The 18,221-nt window shown below is 44.7% G+C and overlaps 1 protein-coding gene across 1 annotated transcript in view; it reads left to right on the top strand.

The window, feature by feature from the left end:
- FNIP1 (folliculin interacting protein 1) overlaps window positions 1-18,221 on the top strand; it is a 66,548-nt gene that overhangs the window by 17,145 nt on the left and 31,182 nt on the right. Inside the window, exon 2 of the mRNA XM_086471282.1 lies at window positions 13,338-13,464. Coding sequence (XP_086327408.1) covers window positions 13,338-13,464 — 127 coding nt within the window. The remainder of the gene's footprint in view (window positions 1-13,337; window positions 13,465-18,221) is intronic.

Here is an 18,221-nt window from a genome sequence, read left to right as displayed (position 1 = left end):
TGGGTGCTCCATGGTGCAGTATTCCCAGGCTGAAGATATCCACCAGAGGTCATCCTGGCCTGCCTGCTGCCAGGCCCCGGGGGGTTTGGGGGCTGTGCTCAGCCCAGGAGAAAGCAGGGACCCCGCTGCCTCCTGGCACCCTGGGCACAGCATCACCCACCTCGGCGCAGCTGGACGGTTCATGGGGTAGAAAGCATGACATAAAAAAAATGCAGCTGTTTACATTCTAGTCTTTTAGGCTTTAAAAAGTTATTTATTTCTTGATATACCTATCTGATTAAAGCAAATTCTTGCTCAGAGGTGTTTCCTCAGTGTTGGTGCAGAATCACGTGGCATGTCAAGCGTAGCTAGAGTACACTAGCAGTTTGCCTATGCACCTTGCAGGGTTTTTTTTTTTTTGTATCTCCTGAAGTAATGTATTGAGAATCTCAGTTTTCACTTGTGTAAAAAGAAGAGATGCAAACTGCCATAGTCCTTACAGTTGCTGGGAAGGGCATGAAAAGAAAAGCCTTAAAGACTCTTTAAGCTGAAGGTAAATACAGAGAATTCAATGTTTTTCTATTAAAATCCATGAAAATGTTACGATTCCTTAATCAAAGTACTCTTGCTACATCAGGAGTCATTTGGGGGTTTATTACTATCGTTACTGTTAGAGTTGATAGCAATAGTGGAGCTACAGCAATCCCTCTAAGATGTCTTCATTTTCATGGTGACAGAGTTCTTGCAGTCAACCTTGACTCTAATATATCTTCTTTTCTCTTCATTGTATCATCTATGAATATCTGTGATCTCCAAAATAAAAAGCATTAATTCACCATTAAGTTACCGAAGAAAACATTGCAGTTGATAAATCTACACTTGTGAGCTTGTTTCTGTTCTGTCTAGCACTGTGAAACAGTCACTTTATTATCATATTAGTAATTCTCAGCTGTGCTAGCTCAGCTGTAATGTAGATGATGGTTTTCACAGGCAAAGTTTGCTCTGTGGTCTACTGGAAACTCTCATGTATCAGGCAAAGGTAGATGCTGCATGTCACTGAGTGTCATGTTGTCATATCACACTTTGAAGAAGAAATGGAAACCAGAAGTTAGTTTTATGTGTGGATTTAAGGATTCGAGAACCTATTTAGACATCTCCAGAATTACACAGCATAAAGGAGGCGGGGGGGAATTCTTGTGACAACCCTCCTCTGCTACACTAGATGATTCTGTGTGAATTTTAGAAAATTCTTTATTTCCAAGAACTATTTGTGTGTGTCAAAAGCGATTTGTATTGGAACTTTTTTCTCCCCGGCTTTTCATTAAATGCACGCAATACTGAACTATTTACACTCTATTTTTAATAGCTACAGCAGAAGATTATTCTGCTCTGTACACCCAAAAGTGCACAATAAAATAACTGTTTGGCAGGGGGAAAATGCCCTGTTGTCTTGCAGTACCAGTTGGTATTACGGAGGTTTGTTCGGTGTCTTATTTATAGTAGATTGTGATTGGAAATGTGATACAAAACAAACACCAATGTTCCAGTAGCTTAACCATGCATCAAATTTTTACTTTGATAGTTATTTTTATTTTAAGCACCTTTTATCATGTCTTGAGAAATTACAACAGTGAAGGGAGGTCAAGCTGCTGAGGTCTCAGCATCCATGTTCTTAAAAGAAGGATAATGTTCCGTGTCGTACCCTCCAGGTACTCTCCCAGGCAGATTCGTATTTATCCTGATGCTCCTTTGCACCACTGGTAGGGACAGTTTATTCCAGTCACGAGAACTCTTGCTGCTAGCAAGAATCCTGTGTGTGGAGAGTTTATAAACTTTGGTTCTCTGTTGATTATTTTTTGTGTGTGTTGCATGTCAAAAGCACTTTTCCCAGTATTTAAAAATCTCGTTTCCTTTAAAGAAGGTGGGGCCTGGGTTTGAAAAGCTTGCGGACTGCTGGCAGGGATCTTTCTCATCGTTTTGGCTCTTGCTGACCTTTGGCTGGGCATATGTTTGTGCGTGCAGATATGTGTGTGTGCTCCAGCTATATTATGGAGGGTTTATGCTTTAGTACTGTCCACTTTTCCTCTCCAGCAGTGAGGAATTCAGTGGAAATTTTTTTTTGCAGGGATGCAAAAATGTGCAGAAAGCACATTTCTTGGAAAAAGTCTAGCTCGGTGGTAATCCTACTAAGGCGGGTATTTTGTAGAGAAAAGGTATACAAGTATTTCTAGTCACCTTTCAAACCTAATTGGTTTTCTCTCTTGTTGTCTAGTGTGGCTTCCAGCTCCTACCTTCGTGCATTACTAAGCAATCAACATTTCTTGGCTGGCTTGCTGGCTCTTTGTGGTGTGTTTGTAGAACACGTGTGAGGGAAGCCTTCTTTCAGCAGAAAGACTGAAAACAACTCGTTAAGGCAGTGGAAACCAAAAATGAATAATTTCATTACTTTTTTAGCCCGTGTGTTGTCTGCCAGTTTAAAATCAGATGATTTATACCCAAAAGGTGCATGAGTGCCTTTGCAGTAGTGTTAAGTGTTTTCAGAAATGCCTTTGGATAAAATGAAGAAAGTAGCTTTTTTTTGATGCTGTTTCATTTTGAGGATTCTTTTTGGCTCCTGTATGTTTGAGAAGGGGCTGCAGCCCCAGTCTGGCATCGGGGTCTGCGCAGCATCCCTCGGGCTCTGCAGTGCTTCATCCTTGGGGCTGTTCGGTGCGGCTGGACACCACCACCCACATCTTCCCCGTCTGCAGTTGGGTGGATGTGCGTGGGTACTGAAGTGCCCTCCCAGGATCTCCCTAGGACGTGATGGGCTAAGGCAGGAGATTTTGATCACTTTATTTTTTGAACTTTTTTTCTGAAGCTAGATAGTATTATCCACTTTGTTTTCCAAGTCCAAATTTACACACGCACACACACACACACAAAAAAAAGCCTGCACCTTTTCAAAGAGGTGGAGAATACCATATTCCCTGCCAAAGCCAAATACTGCCTAGGTGGTAAATGAGGGACTTTTTTTGGAATTGGGGAAAAAAAAAAAAGCTGCCTGTTTGGAGGTGCCTTTCAAACAGTAAGTGCTGTAGGGCTGTTGCAAACCCCATAAAGCTTTCACAACTTGAAAACAAGTTACTGTATCTGGAATACAACCACTATTGTAATTATGGCTTTTTTACTCGCCAGTGGCCCATTTGGGGTTTTTTTTTTGTTTTTCCCCTGTAGAAGCAGTGCAGATGAGCAGCGAGGAGTGGCGGCTGAGGGACTGTGCTGTGCCCCTCTGCTGTCAGTCGAGCAGTGTGGGCTCAGGTTCCGCACACCCGCCTTGCGTTCCCCCATCCCTGCGTAGCCTGGACCTTCTCTGAGCACGGCTTTACGTTGGCAGGTGGCAGCTGGTAGGGTTGGATTGGAGTGCAGGCTTGGGCCCAGGGTTAAAATACCGTAGGTACATACTGGTCTGACCAGAACATCTCACTGGCCTCAGAAATTTAGGATCAGACATTGTTTTTGAAAGCTTACCTCCTCTGTTCCAGATCAGTAAATAGGATGTTCACTGTGCCTGGGTACACACCTAGAGAAGAGGATGGTGCACGTTTAATCTTAGAGGCCTGAGTGTTTTCTTGGATGTGGGAATCGTGACAGTGTGGTGAACCAACACTGAGTATCTGAAGTTCTTCCTCAAGCAACAAGTATTCACTGATCTGGCTAAAGCACTGTTTACTTTCGGTACACTTTGGGTCTGTCTGTATTTGAAGAGAAATTCCTTCCAATGATTTTCCTGGTCAGTTGTTGGATGGAGGCTGGGTCTGATTTTAAAGCACTTGTCTTTAATACGCATCAGGTTACCCTGAGGTAAAATGGAAACCTTAGATGTTACTCCTGTAAATAAATGTTTACATAATGCATTGCGCTGAACTTCTCACCATCGCATGTCTAAGAAAAAAGGTCACTTTTGACATCATTAACCTTTAGAGAGGGATGTGTTTGCCATACAGGTAAAGAAAGTTACTGTGCACAGCACATTCCTTTCACTGGATCAGGAAGGTAGGAGAGGTCAGATGTTGTGGCTTACAATTCCCAAGGCTTAGCATTTTAAGCTTTAAAGGCAAGATTTGGTTTTAAGGCATGGGTCTTGTAAACAGCACATGCCCAATTTTGCTCATATGAGTAATTCCATTGAACTCCCTGGCACTAGTCACATACGAAAAGCCAAGTCTGTAAATGTACGCCTGTGTGGGGTCAGGACCTCAACTCTTCATCTCCAAATGAGAAATTTCCTATAAAGCATTCATAGTCACAAAAGATAATGGTTTTGGATTTGGAACGAAGCGACTGTCTATCTCTTGGTTTTATTGCGTTTGTGTCAAAACACTTGCCTAGCACCAAACATAAAAATATTACCTTCCTGTAAGTCCACAGCACAACTGCTGTTGTGCCAATAGATTAAGGATTTCTCCCTGAGCTTGATCCAGGAGAGGTGTAGCAGAAGAGAGAGCTCAGTGTTCTCCCATGGAATCCATCCTGGAGGGCAAAACATCATCCAGGCTGTTGGGATTGTTGGGTCTTGGGGCTGGAGCCCATGAGTGCGTGCATCAGCTCACCCGCTCTGTGATACAGGGGAATCATCGATAGCCCCGAACTTTGTGTTGTGGGCTGCAGTGGAACAGGAGATCCTGATGATAAATGGATTTTTGCTGGCTTTGCATTGGAAATATTGGCAAACGTGGTAGGTTTTCAGACCCTGAAAAAAAAAAAAAACCAAACAAGAGCTACGATGCTCCAGTCTCCTGTCTTTATGTATTTCTTGAGTTTAGTCCAAAGATAATACAAAATTAATAGTATGAATGATTAGCCCCACGTATGCCTGTGACAGCTTTTAATGTGCATTGCATTTTTGGATGTCCCGCTCCTTCTTCACTTCCCTGTCCATTTATCTCGTTCCTCCCCCACATTTTAGAGAAAAAAAAAAAAAAAAGTTCTTTAAATAGCAAGCTCTTTGCTTTTGTGATGCACCAGGCAGCCTTCCTAGCATGGCCTGGGTTACCACAGGAGCAATCAGGAAACCTTGTTTACAGCTCTCAGGTTGGGCAGGATTTCTTTGTGGGCATTATTTCACATCATCTTTTTTTTTTTTTTCCTCTTTTTTCCCCCTCCCTAGAGACCCCTATACATTGCCATCCGATTGTCATGCCTGTTCCCAATGCTCCCCTCGTCATCCTAACGAGCCCTCCCAGGGCACACAGTGCTTTCTTTGTTCTTACAGGAGCCGATGGGGAGGGGGAGTGGGTGCTGCTGCGACAGCCGGCGCAGAGCTGGGTTCGCTCAGCCTCCCACCGAGCCCCGGCCATGGCCAGGCCAGCGGCCATCCCGGCGAGCCGTCGCCACCTCTTCCCCCTTCCCAGCGGGCATCCCAACGAGACCCCGCGCCGTTAAACACGGTCGAGGCCTTTATTTTCGTGGTGGAACCTTGCGCGGGGGGTCGGCGGCGGGGCCGGGCTTGGTGGCGGGGATGGCGGCTCCAGGTGGCAGGCGCTGACAGCTGGGTCACATGATGGCTGTCAGCGCTGGCTCTTCCACCCCTCTGCCTCTGCTCGCTCGCCCGGGCTCCGGCACAAGCATCCCGTCGCTTCCAGGAATGTAAAGGCAGCCTGGAAGGAGGCCGCCTTGCCTTGCCTCTCGTCCGAGCAGGCTGAATTCCCGACGGTCGTGGCTGGTGGAGGTGCAGGACGGCGGCCGCAGTTGCCGGGGGGACTTGGGTCATGAGGCTCAACTCCGATCGCGTTGGCTAGAGGAGGAGGGTGGATGGGACTGACATGAAGCTCCGGCGGCTGCCAAAGCAGCACTTAGCTCGCCGATGAATTAGATCGATCTGCTCTGCAGCAGGACGCTGGAAGAGACAAAGGAGCAGGGAAGACAGGCGATATTCGCTTGAGCAGAAATCCCGGGCTGTGCGGGAGAATGGAGGGGCAGGATTTGGGTTACGAAACTCCAGGGCAGTGCGAACACAGCCTGGTGCAAACGCCTCTCTTGCACTTCGGCGAACTGCTTGCTTTAAGGTGGTTTTTGTGATCCTGTTGCTAGGGTTAAGCCTTTTGCATTGCAGCATGGAGAGTCTTTTGTTTGAGTTAAATTCAGACCTCTTGATATGTCACCTGACAGTCTTGTGGTTTTGGATGAATATGGCTCATTGCTATTATTAACCTGAGTTGGCAGCTGGGCACAACAGGAGTTTATAGGGATTTTGAAAAGTGGAACTGCTCGGGGGACAAAGATGCTTCCCAGGTACGGTCGCTGCACAGTTCTTGAGATTATTTTATTATTTGAAAGCTTAATATTTTCGCTGTGATGAAAGGGTTTCTTTTCCAGAGATGTGAAGCTTTTAGAGATTTGGGTTTTTTTATGATTCTTCTTATAATTATGTGCTAAATGGCACATATGTAATTTTTTTTCCCCTGAATTCGTTCTATCTGTGGTAATTTTGCAAAGGGGAAATGCAGTCTGTTTGAATAACATAAAACATGGTGTTCAATGCTAGTGAATTTAACTGAAAGGAGCTGTGTCTTGTTTGTGTGTGGTTTTTTTAATTAAAACGGGTATTTCAAAAAAGCACGGAGCTTGTGTGTGAGTGCATGTGTGTGCATATGTTTGCATGCATATATGTGCTTAAATCAGCTAAAAGCTGCACAGGTACTTTTTGAAATGACGTACGTGAAGTAGTCCCCAAAATATTCTATGAAATTACTAATACTAATTGTAAATCCCCGAAGCTGTGTAAACTGCAAAGTTACTCAGTGTGCTCATGTCTTTAACAAAACCTTCCAACCTACTTATTTTCAATATCACACTCCAAATTGTGAGTAATGTGTTGACTAGACTGCACCTAACCTGTATATATTATGTCTTTTTGCTTGTGGAAAGGCATCTGGCTCACGTATTGGATTTTAGAGTATAAATTAGGTATCTTAATGGGAGCCAAGTCACTTGATAGAAAGGAGAAAAAAAGCTAAAACAAACTAAAGTCAACTTCATATACAGTTAAAGAATTAGACAGAGCCAAGGACCTTGGGAGCCAATTGAAGTTTAGGTCCAAGTTTATTATACCGAGTGTGAAATATCTGGCTGACTGACTATGTGCCTAGTGTACAAGATGTGCTTAGTATAAGCAGCAGAAGTTTCCTGGAGCTCAAGCAGTGCAGCTATTCAAGGTGAGGATTGCTAAGCTGGTAAATGAACGAGAGATTTACAGAAGTAGCATGGAGCTGACCTCTGCGGTGCTGCGGTGCCTGTGGACGTGCCACCCCCCTTCAAGAAGTGAAAAGGGGATGGCTTGGATATTTTTTTTTTTTTTAAAGAAACATTATTTCCTTGCGATGAACCTGAAAAACTGTAACCGTGGCAAGCAGTCACCCATCATGGCTGGTTGTCCCCAAGATGATCCACCAGCTCTCCGTTCTTCCAAGCTCCCCAGAGTACAGGTCCTTTGACTTCTGCAAAGCCCCAGCTGAGGTCAGAGTGACAGAGGGCGGCGTCGCCCAGAGCGCTGGGTAAACTCCTCCACCATCGATCGTCACGGGCTCCCTCCGTGGCCTTCGTCAAGTCCCAAACGCCAGTTTTCTCTGCAGAATCGGCAGGCGTTCGCCACAACAGTCACACGGTCCTGAAGTGACCTCGACTCTTTGTAAAGACCTTGTAAATTTTTTTCTAAGAATGGGCCTCGTGGTTTCTCTAGTTTTAGGGATCTTCCTCCTCCTCACGGCCTTATGGTCATATTATGTCACCAGCATTGAAATGGAATCTCTTGGTGAAAACGCCAACTTTGCAAATCAGCAATGCAGCCTGGATCACCCTTATCATGTGAATCCTGATAAAGTTCTTTTTGTGTTTCAGGTGTTATTATCTGAAAAAAAAAAAAAAAACCCACCCATTCCTCTTTAAAAAGCTAATGGATGGTATTCCAAAGCTGGAAGCATCGTTAACATGCCGTACATTGCTGTTTTCATTGCTTCCAAATTAGTTGTGCTCTTTCAGAAAGGTCTACCCAGCTGTCTTGGTACAATAATGGTCAAATAGTAAGTGAATTATTGCATTGCAGTAAGAAGGTATTAAAATATATACAGTACCCTCCCTGTGTGTCCTAGATACTCAACTGTTGTTGTATCTTCTCAAAGCCAAACCAATAACAGATAGTAGAAATGGGCAGAGGAATTTGGACAGGAGGAGGGAATCCCTTGTGGGAGAAGGCATCTCAGGAGTGAGAGGCGTACGATACGATGGTTGCACTGGGCAGGGACCATTTTCCCTCTGCTTCTGGTCACCTGTCCCTATAACAGAGCGGTCGCAGGATCCTGAATACTGCTAGGCTGTGTATGTACAGGTGAGCGTGCCTCGATGTGACTGTACATCTCCGTGGAACGTGGAGATCAATCTGCACCTGAAATATCCCAGCACACCCTGAGAACGGTCTCCTCTGTACAGCGTCAGCACCTCAAGGCAAGGACAGTCTCTGTCCGGCGCTTCTGTAGAAGTTGTCTGGGTCTAATGCTTGAAGAGTATCGTCTGCAGGAGGTGGAGAGAAGCCCTGGGGATCCTTGTGCCTCCGTTGTGATGCTCATCTGATGGGAGTCAAGGCAGATGGTTCCCTCTGCGCGGAGCCCGGCGAGGGGGGCATGGGGCAAGGTGGACCTGCCGGCTGCTCTCCCTGGCTGTTCTGTCAGCCTTTTAGAAAGGTGCCAACATGAAAACCACGCAGAACAGATAAGCTAGCATAAACTATAAATATCATTTGCGTAGATGCATTTAAAAATAGTTCGAAGTGATTCATCACCAGGCAGTTTTTATAACTATGGGTAACATGATGTAGGAAAACAATAGCTTGACTGATAGGTTCAACTTACTTTTTCAATGATTAGTCATATTTTGGTTTTGAGCAACTTTACTTTTTAGCAAACTCTTTTACAGTTCCTACCTGCTTAATATGTTGATCAGTTTGCTTCAATTGCTTTTCTTGAAGACTTCTAAAATATCTGTTAATAATTAAAAAGTAATCGGATACTATCTAAGCTGTGTTAATATGAAATAGTTTTAAAAGTAAAGTCTCAGGCAGGAGGAAAAATAGTATTAAGCTAAACCTTTAGTGAAGAGGTGCTGTTCATGTTGTAGTGGAAACGAAGGAATGTATGTGCTTTCAGTTACAGGGAGAAATTTTGTATTTTAGTTGGTGGAGTGGTAATGAAGGATTTCTGTGTCTGTTGTTTCATCTATTAGAACTTGCACAGAGTGTAATAGCAATTTAAAGCCATTCGGTTGCCTCTTGCTGAGAAATGTCTATGGCAGGAATAAACTCCAGGAATTAGATATGTGAGAAAAGTCGTCCTTGAAGAGCATTTGGAGTTCTGGATTGCCATGCAGCTTGCAGTACAGGTGCCAGGAAGCATGTAATGGATCTGTAAATGTAAAGGACAAATAATATTCCTAGTGGTTGAAGACAGGAAAACAAAATGAATGAAAGAGGAGAAGAGCTGAACAATAGGGCTGAAGTGCGACCATGCATTAAAATACCATTTTTCAGGCCTTGATTTCATTATTATTACTTTCTATTAATTTCATCGTTATTCATGTGAAGTTTGCCTTTCTGTCCCAAAGCATTCCTTTTGTGCTTTGTACTTGTCTCAGCCCCTGTGGAGGGGAGTTGGACTAGATGACCTCCCGCAGTCCCCGCCAGCCTCAAGCAGTTTGTGATTGTGTTTTTAAATGATTTGTTTCGGAAATATCCCACACAGCATTTGTACATCAATGATTTCTCCCCTGTTCTATTCATCTAGGTATTTCTGAACATCTCATTCTAGAAGAATCGCTATTTGTGTGGTGGAGATCTCCACAGGACTGGTGTCCAACCCAGAAATGATTTACCACCATTTTTACTCTTGGTTGATGCGTGAACTCACAGCACTAACCGTGTGTGTGGCAAAGTCACAAACGCTGCCACTGGTGAAAAGATTGTTGGGTTTTTCTTGGTGGTGTGTTTTAAGTTTTTTTGTTCTGGGTTTGGTTTTGTTTTGTTTGATCTTTTTGGTGGGGTTTTTTTTTTTTTTTCATTCTTTAAATATAATCAGTTTCAAGGCAAGATCAAAGAGTGGTGGATGGGTCATGCAGGAAAAAGTCCTCATTAAGAGAACTGTCATTTCCAGAAGAGCATGGGAGATGGAGACTCACCTTTCATTAACGTTGCTAGAACATTTGATTCTGTGTCTCCTTGTTTTCCTGTAAGAATCTCAAGAAAACATCAGTTAAATGTCAAAGTGAGTTTCCATTTATAAACAGAACCAATTATATTCAGAAGATCTAGGTCAGTTTTCATCCAGCTGAGGAGCAGCACTGGAGTATTGCCCTGTGACATTTGTTTTCAGAACGTGCCCTGCGTATTGCACGCAGGAATTGGTACGTTTCTGGGGGTAATCGATCCAGTTGTCACGCTTAACAGTGTTTTAAACCTGCTAACAGCAGCAGCAGCAAAGCTACGTGGTGTCCTGCTTCCTCCAGAAAGTGCGCCTCGCTGGGAGGTGGTGGGGGTGAGTCGGAGGTGCCAGTCTGCCTCTGTTTACTGTCTGTCGAGTGAACTTTCCCCCAGCTCTCTTAAAGTTTCTTCTGGTTTGGGAAGTGGCCCGCTAGTGCCAGGGAATGTTTTTGCAAGGCTGAAATATGCTTAAGGACTCTATTATGTAACCGATAACGCTTATTTGGAATTATCACAAATTATGGTGGATACTATCTACTGAATGCTTGTCTAGAGAAAGTTGAAATGTCATGTGAAGAAGCTGAGAAGTAAACAAGCTCTTGTTACCTTGATCAAATATGTTTCTGAGTACAGCAAGAGTTTTATATTTAGCTTTCTCTCCTCTTAGTGTGTAATCTGCTCTTGGAGCTTTTTATAAGTAGACTTTCCTAAGATCTGGAACAGCTACTGCCCTTCTTTGCCAGTAATTTCAAAGTCAAATATCAAAAGTACTAGGTAATGGAAGACATGCTTTTGTCTGAGTGTGAAGGAAATTTAAATGCGGTGCAAGGGTGGAGCAAGCGATAGCACCTTTTTGGCCAGCAGTTCGTTGTTACTGTCACATACTGTTTCTTTATAGGAACCATAGTGGCCTGTCTGGAAATGAAATGAGTTTTCAGACTTCCACTGATTTCGCTTGAATATACGGAGGTGGTTCCTCCAGGAAGCCAGTGTATCCAGGTCTCACTTGCCTCCTCACCTCTAGCCAAAGTCAGGGTCTTACAAGTAACGGTCCCCAGATCTCGTGCCTTTGAGCCTCTCAGTTGGTAACACTCCAAATATGCATCAAAACAATATGGATTTTGGTTTCTTGCGTCTTCTGAAATGCAAGATGGGGCTCCCGCTAAGCTCTGCTCCGAGTTTGTCACTGTGCTTGGGTTTTGGTACAGCATTTGCTCAGTTTGCAGTCTGCTCTTCGTGTGGGCATGTCCCTCTGGGGACGATGCTTGACTTTAGGTGTCCAGAGAGGGTGCGTGGCTCTTTGCCCCCAAATCTAGACAGCAAGTTATTTCAGTTTCAAGTTGCTCAAGCTTTTTTCTTGTAATAAGTTGCTTTTGACATTTGTTGCACACGATCTTCTCTGCAGCTTCTGTTTTTCTCTCGTGTTGCTAAATGGTGGGGCTGAGCAGATTAGGAAATGGATTTCCTCTCTCAAGAGGCCCCGTAACTGTATGTCTTGGTGCTTAGTTTCACCTCGCTGGGACTACACAAGTTGTAAAGCCTATGACTCTATGTTGGACAGTCTTAAAAACTTCTGATGGGCCACCATGGCTTTGGTGATCAAATTGATCCTTTGCTGTCTCCGATTACAGAAGTTGTTGGGTTACAAATCGTCATTAGCGTACTGATCGCAAAAAGCACGGGCGCAGAGAAGGAAACCTTTTGGTTGGTGAGTTAGAGGGACAGAGGAGAGGAAAATTTACCATAGTCTTGAGTCTAGCATGCCAGGTTTACTTTAATCCATGTTATCACTTATGGATGTCTTTTTGCTGAAGTAAACGTACAGCTCCTTCTTGTAAACTGGGAGCCTGTATCCTTCAGTAATGGCTGGAAAGTTCCAGGGCCTCGTTTCTCACTTCTTGGGGTTTCTTGCTAACGCTGCTTGCCTAAAAGCCAAGGATAAGGAAGATAGAATTTCACTTGATCTAGGAAATGGCTCGTAACTACCTGAAAGATGATTCCTGTTGGTTTCGTGGATAGAGCAGGTGTCTTGTTTCCTATCTTTCAAGAACGGAGAACGTATCAGTGAAAATGGATTCCCAGGCCCGTGGGCAACAATGCTTGCTGGGCTTCCAAGCGATGGCTGGCTTTTTAAAATGGAAAGTTAAGATGCCCTTAATACCAAGCACCCTTAAAGGCCAGATTATGCAATGGTATTCAAGCCTGAGCCCTGCAAATTCTCCCTTTGCAGAGCTTCTCTGAAGTCAGTGGCGCTAGGGAAGGCGGAGGCTCAGGAAAGCTCCTTTCCTCTTTACTGACTTCAAGACGAGTTTGGGAACAGGGGTGTTGGAAGAGGACTGCTGTGTCTGTTTTGCTGACCCTTGCATCAGCGTGGCCTTGAGTCACAGTGGCTTAAGTGAAGATTATTTCTGAGTCTGAATGTAACAAGGACCTGAGTATATAGTCAGGACCGAGCTGCGTGTGGCGCTCTGTTCTCCAGCATCAAAGCGTGTATGTTAGTATCAGTGTTGTCATTTCTAATACTGCAGTTGGTTCTGTACACGGGTGTTACCACGGTGTTTGTGAAGCCTGAAGGAGGGTAGGGAAGGTACTTTGCTTTTTTTTTTTCAGCTGTGGAGTTCAGCGCTTTGCCAGCCTGTGAGGCTGAAAACCCATGGCTACAAATGAAGAAATTTGTTACTTAAGGGAGAGGCCAGTGTGAATATATTTTTATTTTTTCCCTCTCATCAATGGTGAACACTTTCAAGCCAGTGCTTGCCATGATGAGGGACTCTCTTCTTTTTTTCTCTCGCGAAAGCTGAGTTCTGTGATTTTTGATTTCAAAAAGCTGGAACTTGAAGAAAACATTGAATATCACAAAACAGAGCACGAGAGCTAGTAATGCTGCGCACATCGCTGTGTATGGTTCTAGTAGATTGGTGCTGTTTATGACAGTGCAATCTAGCAAGTGTAGGGGAAAGAAAAAACCAAAAGGCATGGTTCTGGCTACGGGATCAAAGGGTTTGATGAAATGGCATTGCGTTTGCTCGGCTTTATGGTTTAATAAAGTTGTATATACAGATAATGTAGAAAGAACAGTGTAATAAAGAGTTGTGGCAATTGATCCTTCTCCTCTTTTATTTTTTAATTAAAGCTGGCCTTTGCCGGAGTTTGACCCAAGTCAGATCCGACTGATTGTGTATCAGGACTGCGAAAGAAGAGGACGGAATGTCTTATTTGACTCCAGTGCTAAAAGAAAAATAGAGGATGTTTCGGTGTCGGTGAGTATCTTACTATTTACATAGTCTGTATTTTTTAAAATGGCGAGATTGATAAATCACAAGTGTTCTGGTTTATTCACATTAACATTTAAACGTCAGTTATATACAAGGCTATATTTAAATGCCTGTTAAGTTGCAAATTATTCAGGCTTCAGTGATTTCACTCTTAACAGCTTTAAATACTGTAGTGATCTCTTTATTCCTGGGCTCCTCTAGTTGCCGCTCGTTCAGAGAGAGGGATTCCTTCCTGGGGCTGCAGCAGGCAATGGTGGGGGCTGAGGCAGGAGATAAATTGATGCTTACGGATGTGCTTTAATGCCATGGGGGGGGTCTGTGTTCTTAATCAGACGGTCTTCCCAGTCCTGTGTCCTCTTGTGTCCTGTTCGAGTAGCTTTTGCCAGTCATTTCTGTGCTTTGCTGAGAGTTTTTTCACACAACGTTACTTGAAAAGTTTTCCTCTGTTTTTCCTTTTGGCATGATCTGCATGGTCATCTATTAATTGAAACTGTACTGGATGCAGTCAGGTGAGGATACTTCTTCTAAGGGCAGATTAATTTCTGGCCACAGTGCTATTGTGAGTGGTTGCGTGAGGCTGGACAACTTATTTCGCTGCTTTGAACTTCCTTCTCACCATCTCTAAAAACATTTGCAAACCATTTTAAGCTCTGCAAGCGGAAGGCACCGTGTGAACTCAAATTTATGATCCCAGTTGCTTTTACCCGTAGGACCTACTAAGTTCTGTAAGCAAGAGTACACAAAGTAACATCCTACCCCCAAGCCCTGGTTTTCCTGTTGGGCCTTGAAGTACGGCCAGAAGGTTCTTCATCCATCCAGCTTTGTAAACTCTTCCGGCCTGTTGCTGGGTGCTGCCAGCCTGATGCTCCTCGTCCTGGTCCTGAGTGCTTCCTCTGTCCACATATCTGAACCTCAGGGAGTCAGTTTGTGCCTCCTCAGGCACTAACTTCCAGGCTTTCTCCAGTGCTTTTATAGCCGTGGATCAAGATCCCAATTTCCTAGGGTTTTTTGAGAATTTGTGAAGTAAAGCAAGTTTCACAAATGTGGAACAGACTGTGTCTTTCTTTTTAATTTCAACTTGTTAGAATGGCTTTATAATTTATAAGTTCCTGTTCTTTTAGGTGTTCTTGCCAGGAAAAGAGGTTTTTATAGGCAAGAGATCTTTAGAAGTGGTTTATTGGTGCGAATTGCTGGCTATGCTTATTACTATTACTTCATTAATTATAAAGTATTACTTCATTAATGAAAAAGACGTTGTACCGCATAAATCCTCTTGCCATATTTCAATCGATTTATTGAAAGCCTGAAACCTCTTTAAGATAGATCTGTACTTGCACAGTGCACTTGCAAAGTCCACTGTTTTGGTTTGTTTCAGAAAGGTCGTTGACTGTGACAGCTCCACAGCAATAGAATAAATGGCTGATAATGAAGCTCATACGAGTCCATATTAATCTCTCATTTATTTTTCTTTGCTAAGGGGGAGGGAAATAGCTGTATTCACCATCTCTGTGAGATGGTGTATGTGAGACTGGTGGAGGAAGACTGTTCCCAGTAGTCATTTCTAGTGACTTCATACATTTCTTCTTTTTTTGTGGTGTTATTTGAAAGAGAATATAAATTGAAACATTTGCTGGCCATGATACCTGCCTTCTACAACACTCAGATAACGTCATGTCAGGCAAAACTTTCCTCGTACAACAAAACTTTGCAATAGCAGAAACCTTGTGCAGGTAAAAACGTGCAGGCTAGTCCTCAGCTTGGCTTGCTGTGAGCTCAGTACAGGCTTGCACAGTTAGCAGTGCGTCCTGGCCATTTTCAAGGAATTGCCTTGTTTATTTTTCTTGCTCTTTATCATGATTTTCATTAACAAAGACACACCCGGCCTATACAAAGCCAGATCTTGGCTCTAAGCACATTCCAAGGCACTTTTGCCCTTTTGCAGCAAGACGTGTGTGGGCTGGGCGCTCTCCCTTCTGAAAGGGTATCTGTTCACCACCCCACGGAGGCCAACGCTTTCTGCAGCTCTTCTCCCCCCCCATTTCCTAACGTGACTTATACCTCTGGGTTTGCAAATAACGCTAGCGGGGAGGTTTGCAAGAGTGCCCGGCGGTGGCCGGGCTGTTCTGGTTGAAGTCTGATCAGTCTAATGGGGAGAACCAAGAGGGTTTCAGTTTGCTTTATGTTGCTGTGCTCTTCAGTTCCCGTTTTCTGTTGCTTACGGGATGTGAAAGCAATTAAAATTTAAGAGTAGTATGCCTGCAGCAAGGTGAGATACGCTTTGCTTTGCTTTATGTATCTAATCTCTACATATGTCAAGAGTTGTGTGTGGTGGACCAAGGTTGAATATGGCTCAGTCATTTGAACTCTATTAAAGAAAGCTATGGTTGTAACATTTAAGGAGCATCAGAGCAAACTTTTCCAGGCCCAGATGTTTCAAGAAGTAAAACAGTAGGCTCTGACTTTTTGATGAGTGAAAACTGCAGAGTTTGTGCTCACGCCAAGCTGGGCTCTAATTATTAAAGCATTGCTAGGTTCATATTATCCGTGAGGGAAATGTGACTATAACACAAATAAGGATTTTGTGTTTTCATTGGACATTAAATCAGCCTCTTCATGTCTTCAGTAAAGCCAAATGTTATGTAAACAAGAATTTTGGGAGAGTATTGCACACAGACAGACAGAAGGCAGCTGAAAGTTTGCAGTGTGGCCATTAAAATATTTTAATTGCGCAGGAGAAGTAATGTTTTCCCTGGGTCTTGCTAGAGTTAAACTTGGCCAGCAAAGCTGAGAAGCAGTCTGGTGACTCGGAGGGCTGGCGGCCACCGCACCGGGAATGTTGGCCAAAGGCTGTGCCAGGCGTTTCCACCAAGGCCAGGCAGAGAGATCCGCCTTAGGCAGCTGTGGGCGCTTGGCACGAGGCGGGGAGGCAGAGATCCCCTTTGTGAGTCCTATACCTTTTTTGGTGCTGAGCAGGAGAGGTTCTTCCCCGGTTTTCTAGGGGGCTATTGATCAACTGGGCTCTGTAAGCAGAGCCAAAAGGCTGCTGCCTCACCAGCACCAGAAAATTGGGTAACTCCCCTGCCTGAGTTCTGCCAGGGTATCCCAGAAGACAGTGGCTGCCCTTTCCAGCCCTGTGACGCTGGGCAAATGTATTGGGACAGGCATTTGAATATCGAGTAGACCAGGACGGCGGGTGGCGTGAGGAGTAGACGTTCCTGAGGCCTTTACTACAGCCTCAGTCCCCACCCAAACAGCCACATCCCTTGGATTTTTGGGTATCGAAGTGCTTCTGTGGGCAAGCTCGTGGGTTTGATCCACTGTCTCCTCTAGAGAGCTACTTCAGAGTTCGTTCCTCATGCTAATAAGCGTCTGGTTTCTAATGAGACTGTATGACTTGATTTGCAGGTGATAGCGTTAACGACCTATGACTGATTTCCACTAGTAGACTCATTTCTGTGCTTGTCTGCTCCTTTTCCTCGGGCACCTCCCCTCCGCTCGTGTGTACCACCAGCCCCGCTCACCTCTCTGCGAGGTCCCGCATGCATCCACCCTGTCGGGTTGTACTGCGTTTCCGAGCCAGGAGCCGTGTGTGAACGCAGGTACACTCCTCCAAGAGCTGTGATACGGGGCCCGGTTTGAATTTCAAACCAAGCGTGACAAGCAGCTCCTTTTCCTTTTTAAGGTGCAGAGGCCAGGTGGCCCGGCCAGTGCTGAGCTTTCAGCCTTGGCTCTGCCTTTCCTGACCCCTCTGCGCTTGGCTTCTCAACCTTGACGCCGCACTCGCGCTAAGCTTGCGCGAAGGCTCTGGTGTTTCACCGTGCCGCTGCCGCGCTGCGGCACAGGGGTTGTGTCGCCATAAACATCAGTGCGCAAAGGCCAGCTGGAGTGCGAGGAGTTTTCCTCAAGGGCCAGCCATCGGCTGGGATAAGGGTGCTGCAGAAATGGGGCCATGAGGAAGAAGTAGGGAGTAAACCAAAGAAGAAGCTGGGAAGGAGAACCTTGTGTCAGGGCTTTCCTTGGAGCAGGGACAGGGGTTAGCCCTCTTGTTTAACCACACATTTTCCCTTTTACGTTGTCCACCGGTGGCTTACGACAAGGCGGTGGTTACCATTCGGGGTTTGAGGGAAGAGAGGTGCTGATGGGCGTGGAAGAAGCAAAAAGATTTCCTAAGTCTAAAGATCAGCCTAGAGGAAGATGTGGAGTCCAGGGAGGAGAAGGGGTGTCACAGGGCCGTGAGGAAGAGGAGGGAGGAAAGAAAACAAGAGCCAAGCTGTGCACTGCACTGAGCAGGGATCTAGAGCTTGGGTGGTTTGGCTGGAAAGGGGGTAAGACAAAGAATCAGAAAGGGGCAGGGTTTGCAGGACCCAGAGGCAGAAAGAGGATATTCAGAAGCAGGGTTTGTTTTGGGTTTTTGAAGAAACGGAAGAGATAGAGTGGCCCGGGGCGCAGAATTTGAGATTTAGAGGTGCAACAGTGTACTTGGATTTAAGGAGCGAGAAGTTCCCTTTTGTCATGTAACCTAGTTGTCTTTATCTTTGGGATAATTTAGCTGAAAGGTCATATGATATTTGATCTCCTGCTGCGGCAATTTCTTTCACTCCAAATGTCATATTTATCCCAAAGTAGAAAAACGGCGTGCTGTTTTAAACAAGCCAGGATTAGCCACGTGTTCTATTATACTTCAGCGCTGGATAAATGTTGAACAGCAAATTGCTTTGAGGGATTAGTAATTGGATAGTGAG

Source organism: Leptosomus discolor, chromosome 10 (genome assembly GCF_034619465.1).
Source record: "Leptosomus discolor isolate bLepDis1 chromosome 10, bLepDis1.hap2, whole genome shotgun sequence".
NCBI lineage: Eukaryota > Metazoa > Chordata > Aves > Leptosomiformes > Leptosomidae > Leptosomus > Leptosomus discolor.
The sequence above is the reverse complement of the archived record's forward strand: the minus strand, read 5'-3'. Positions and strand labels throughout refer to the sequence as shown.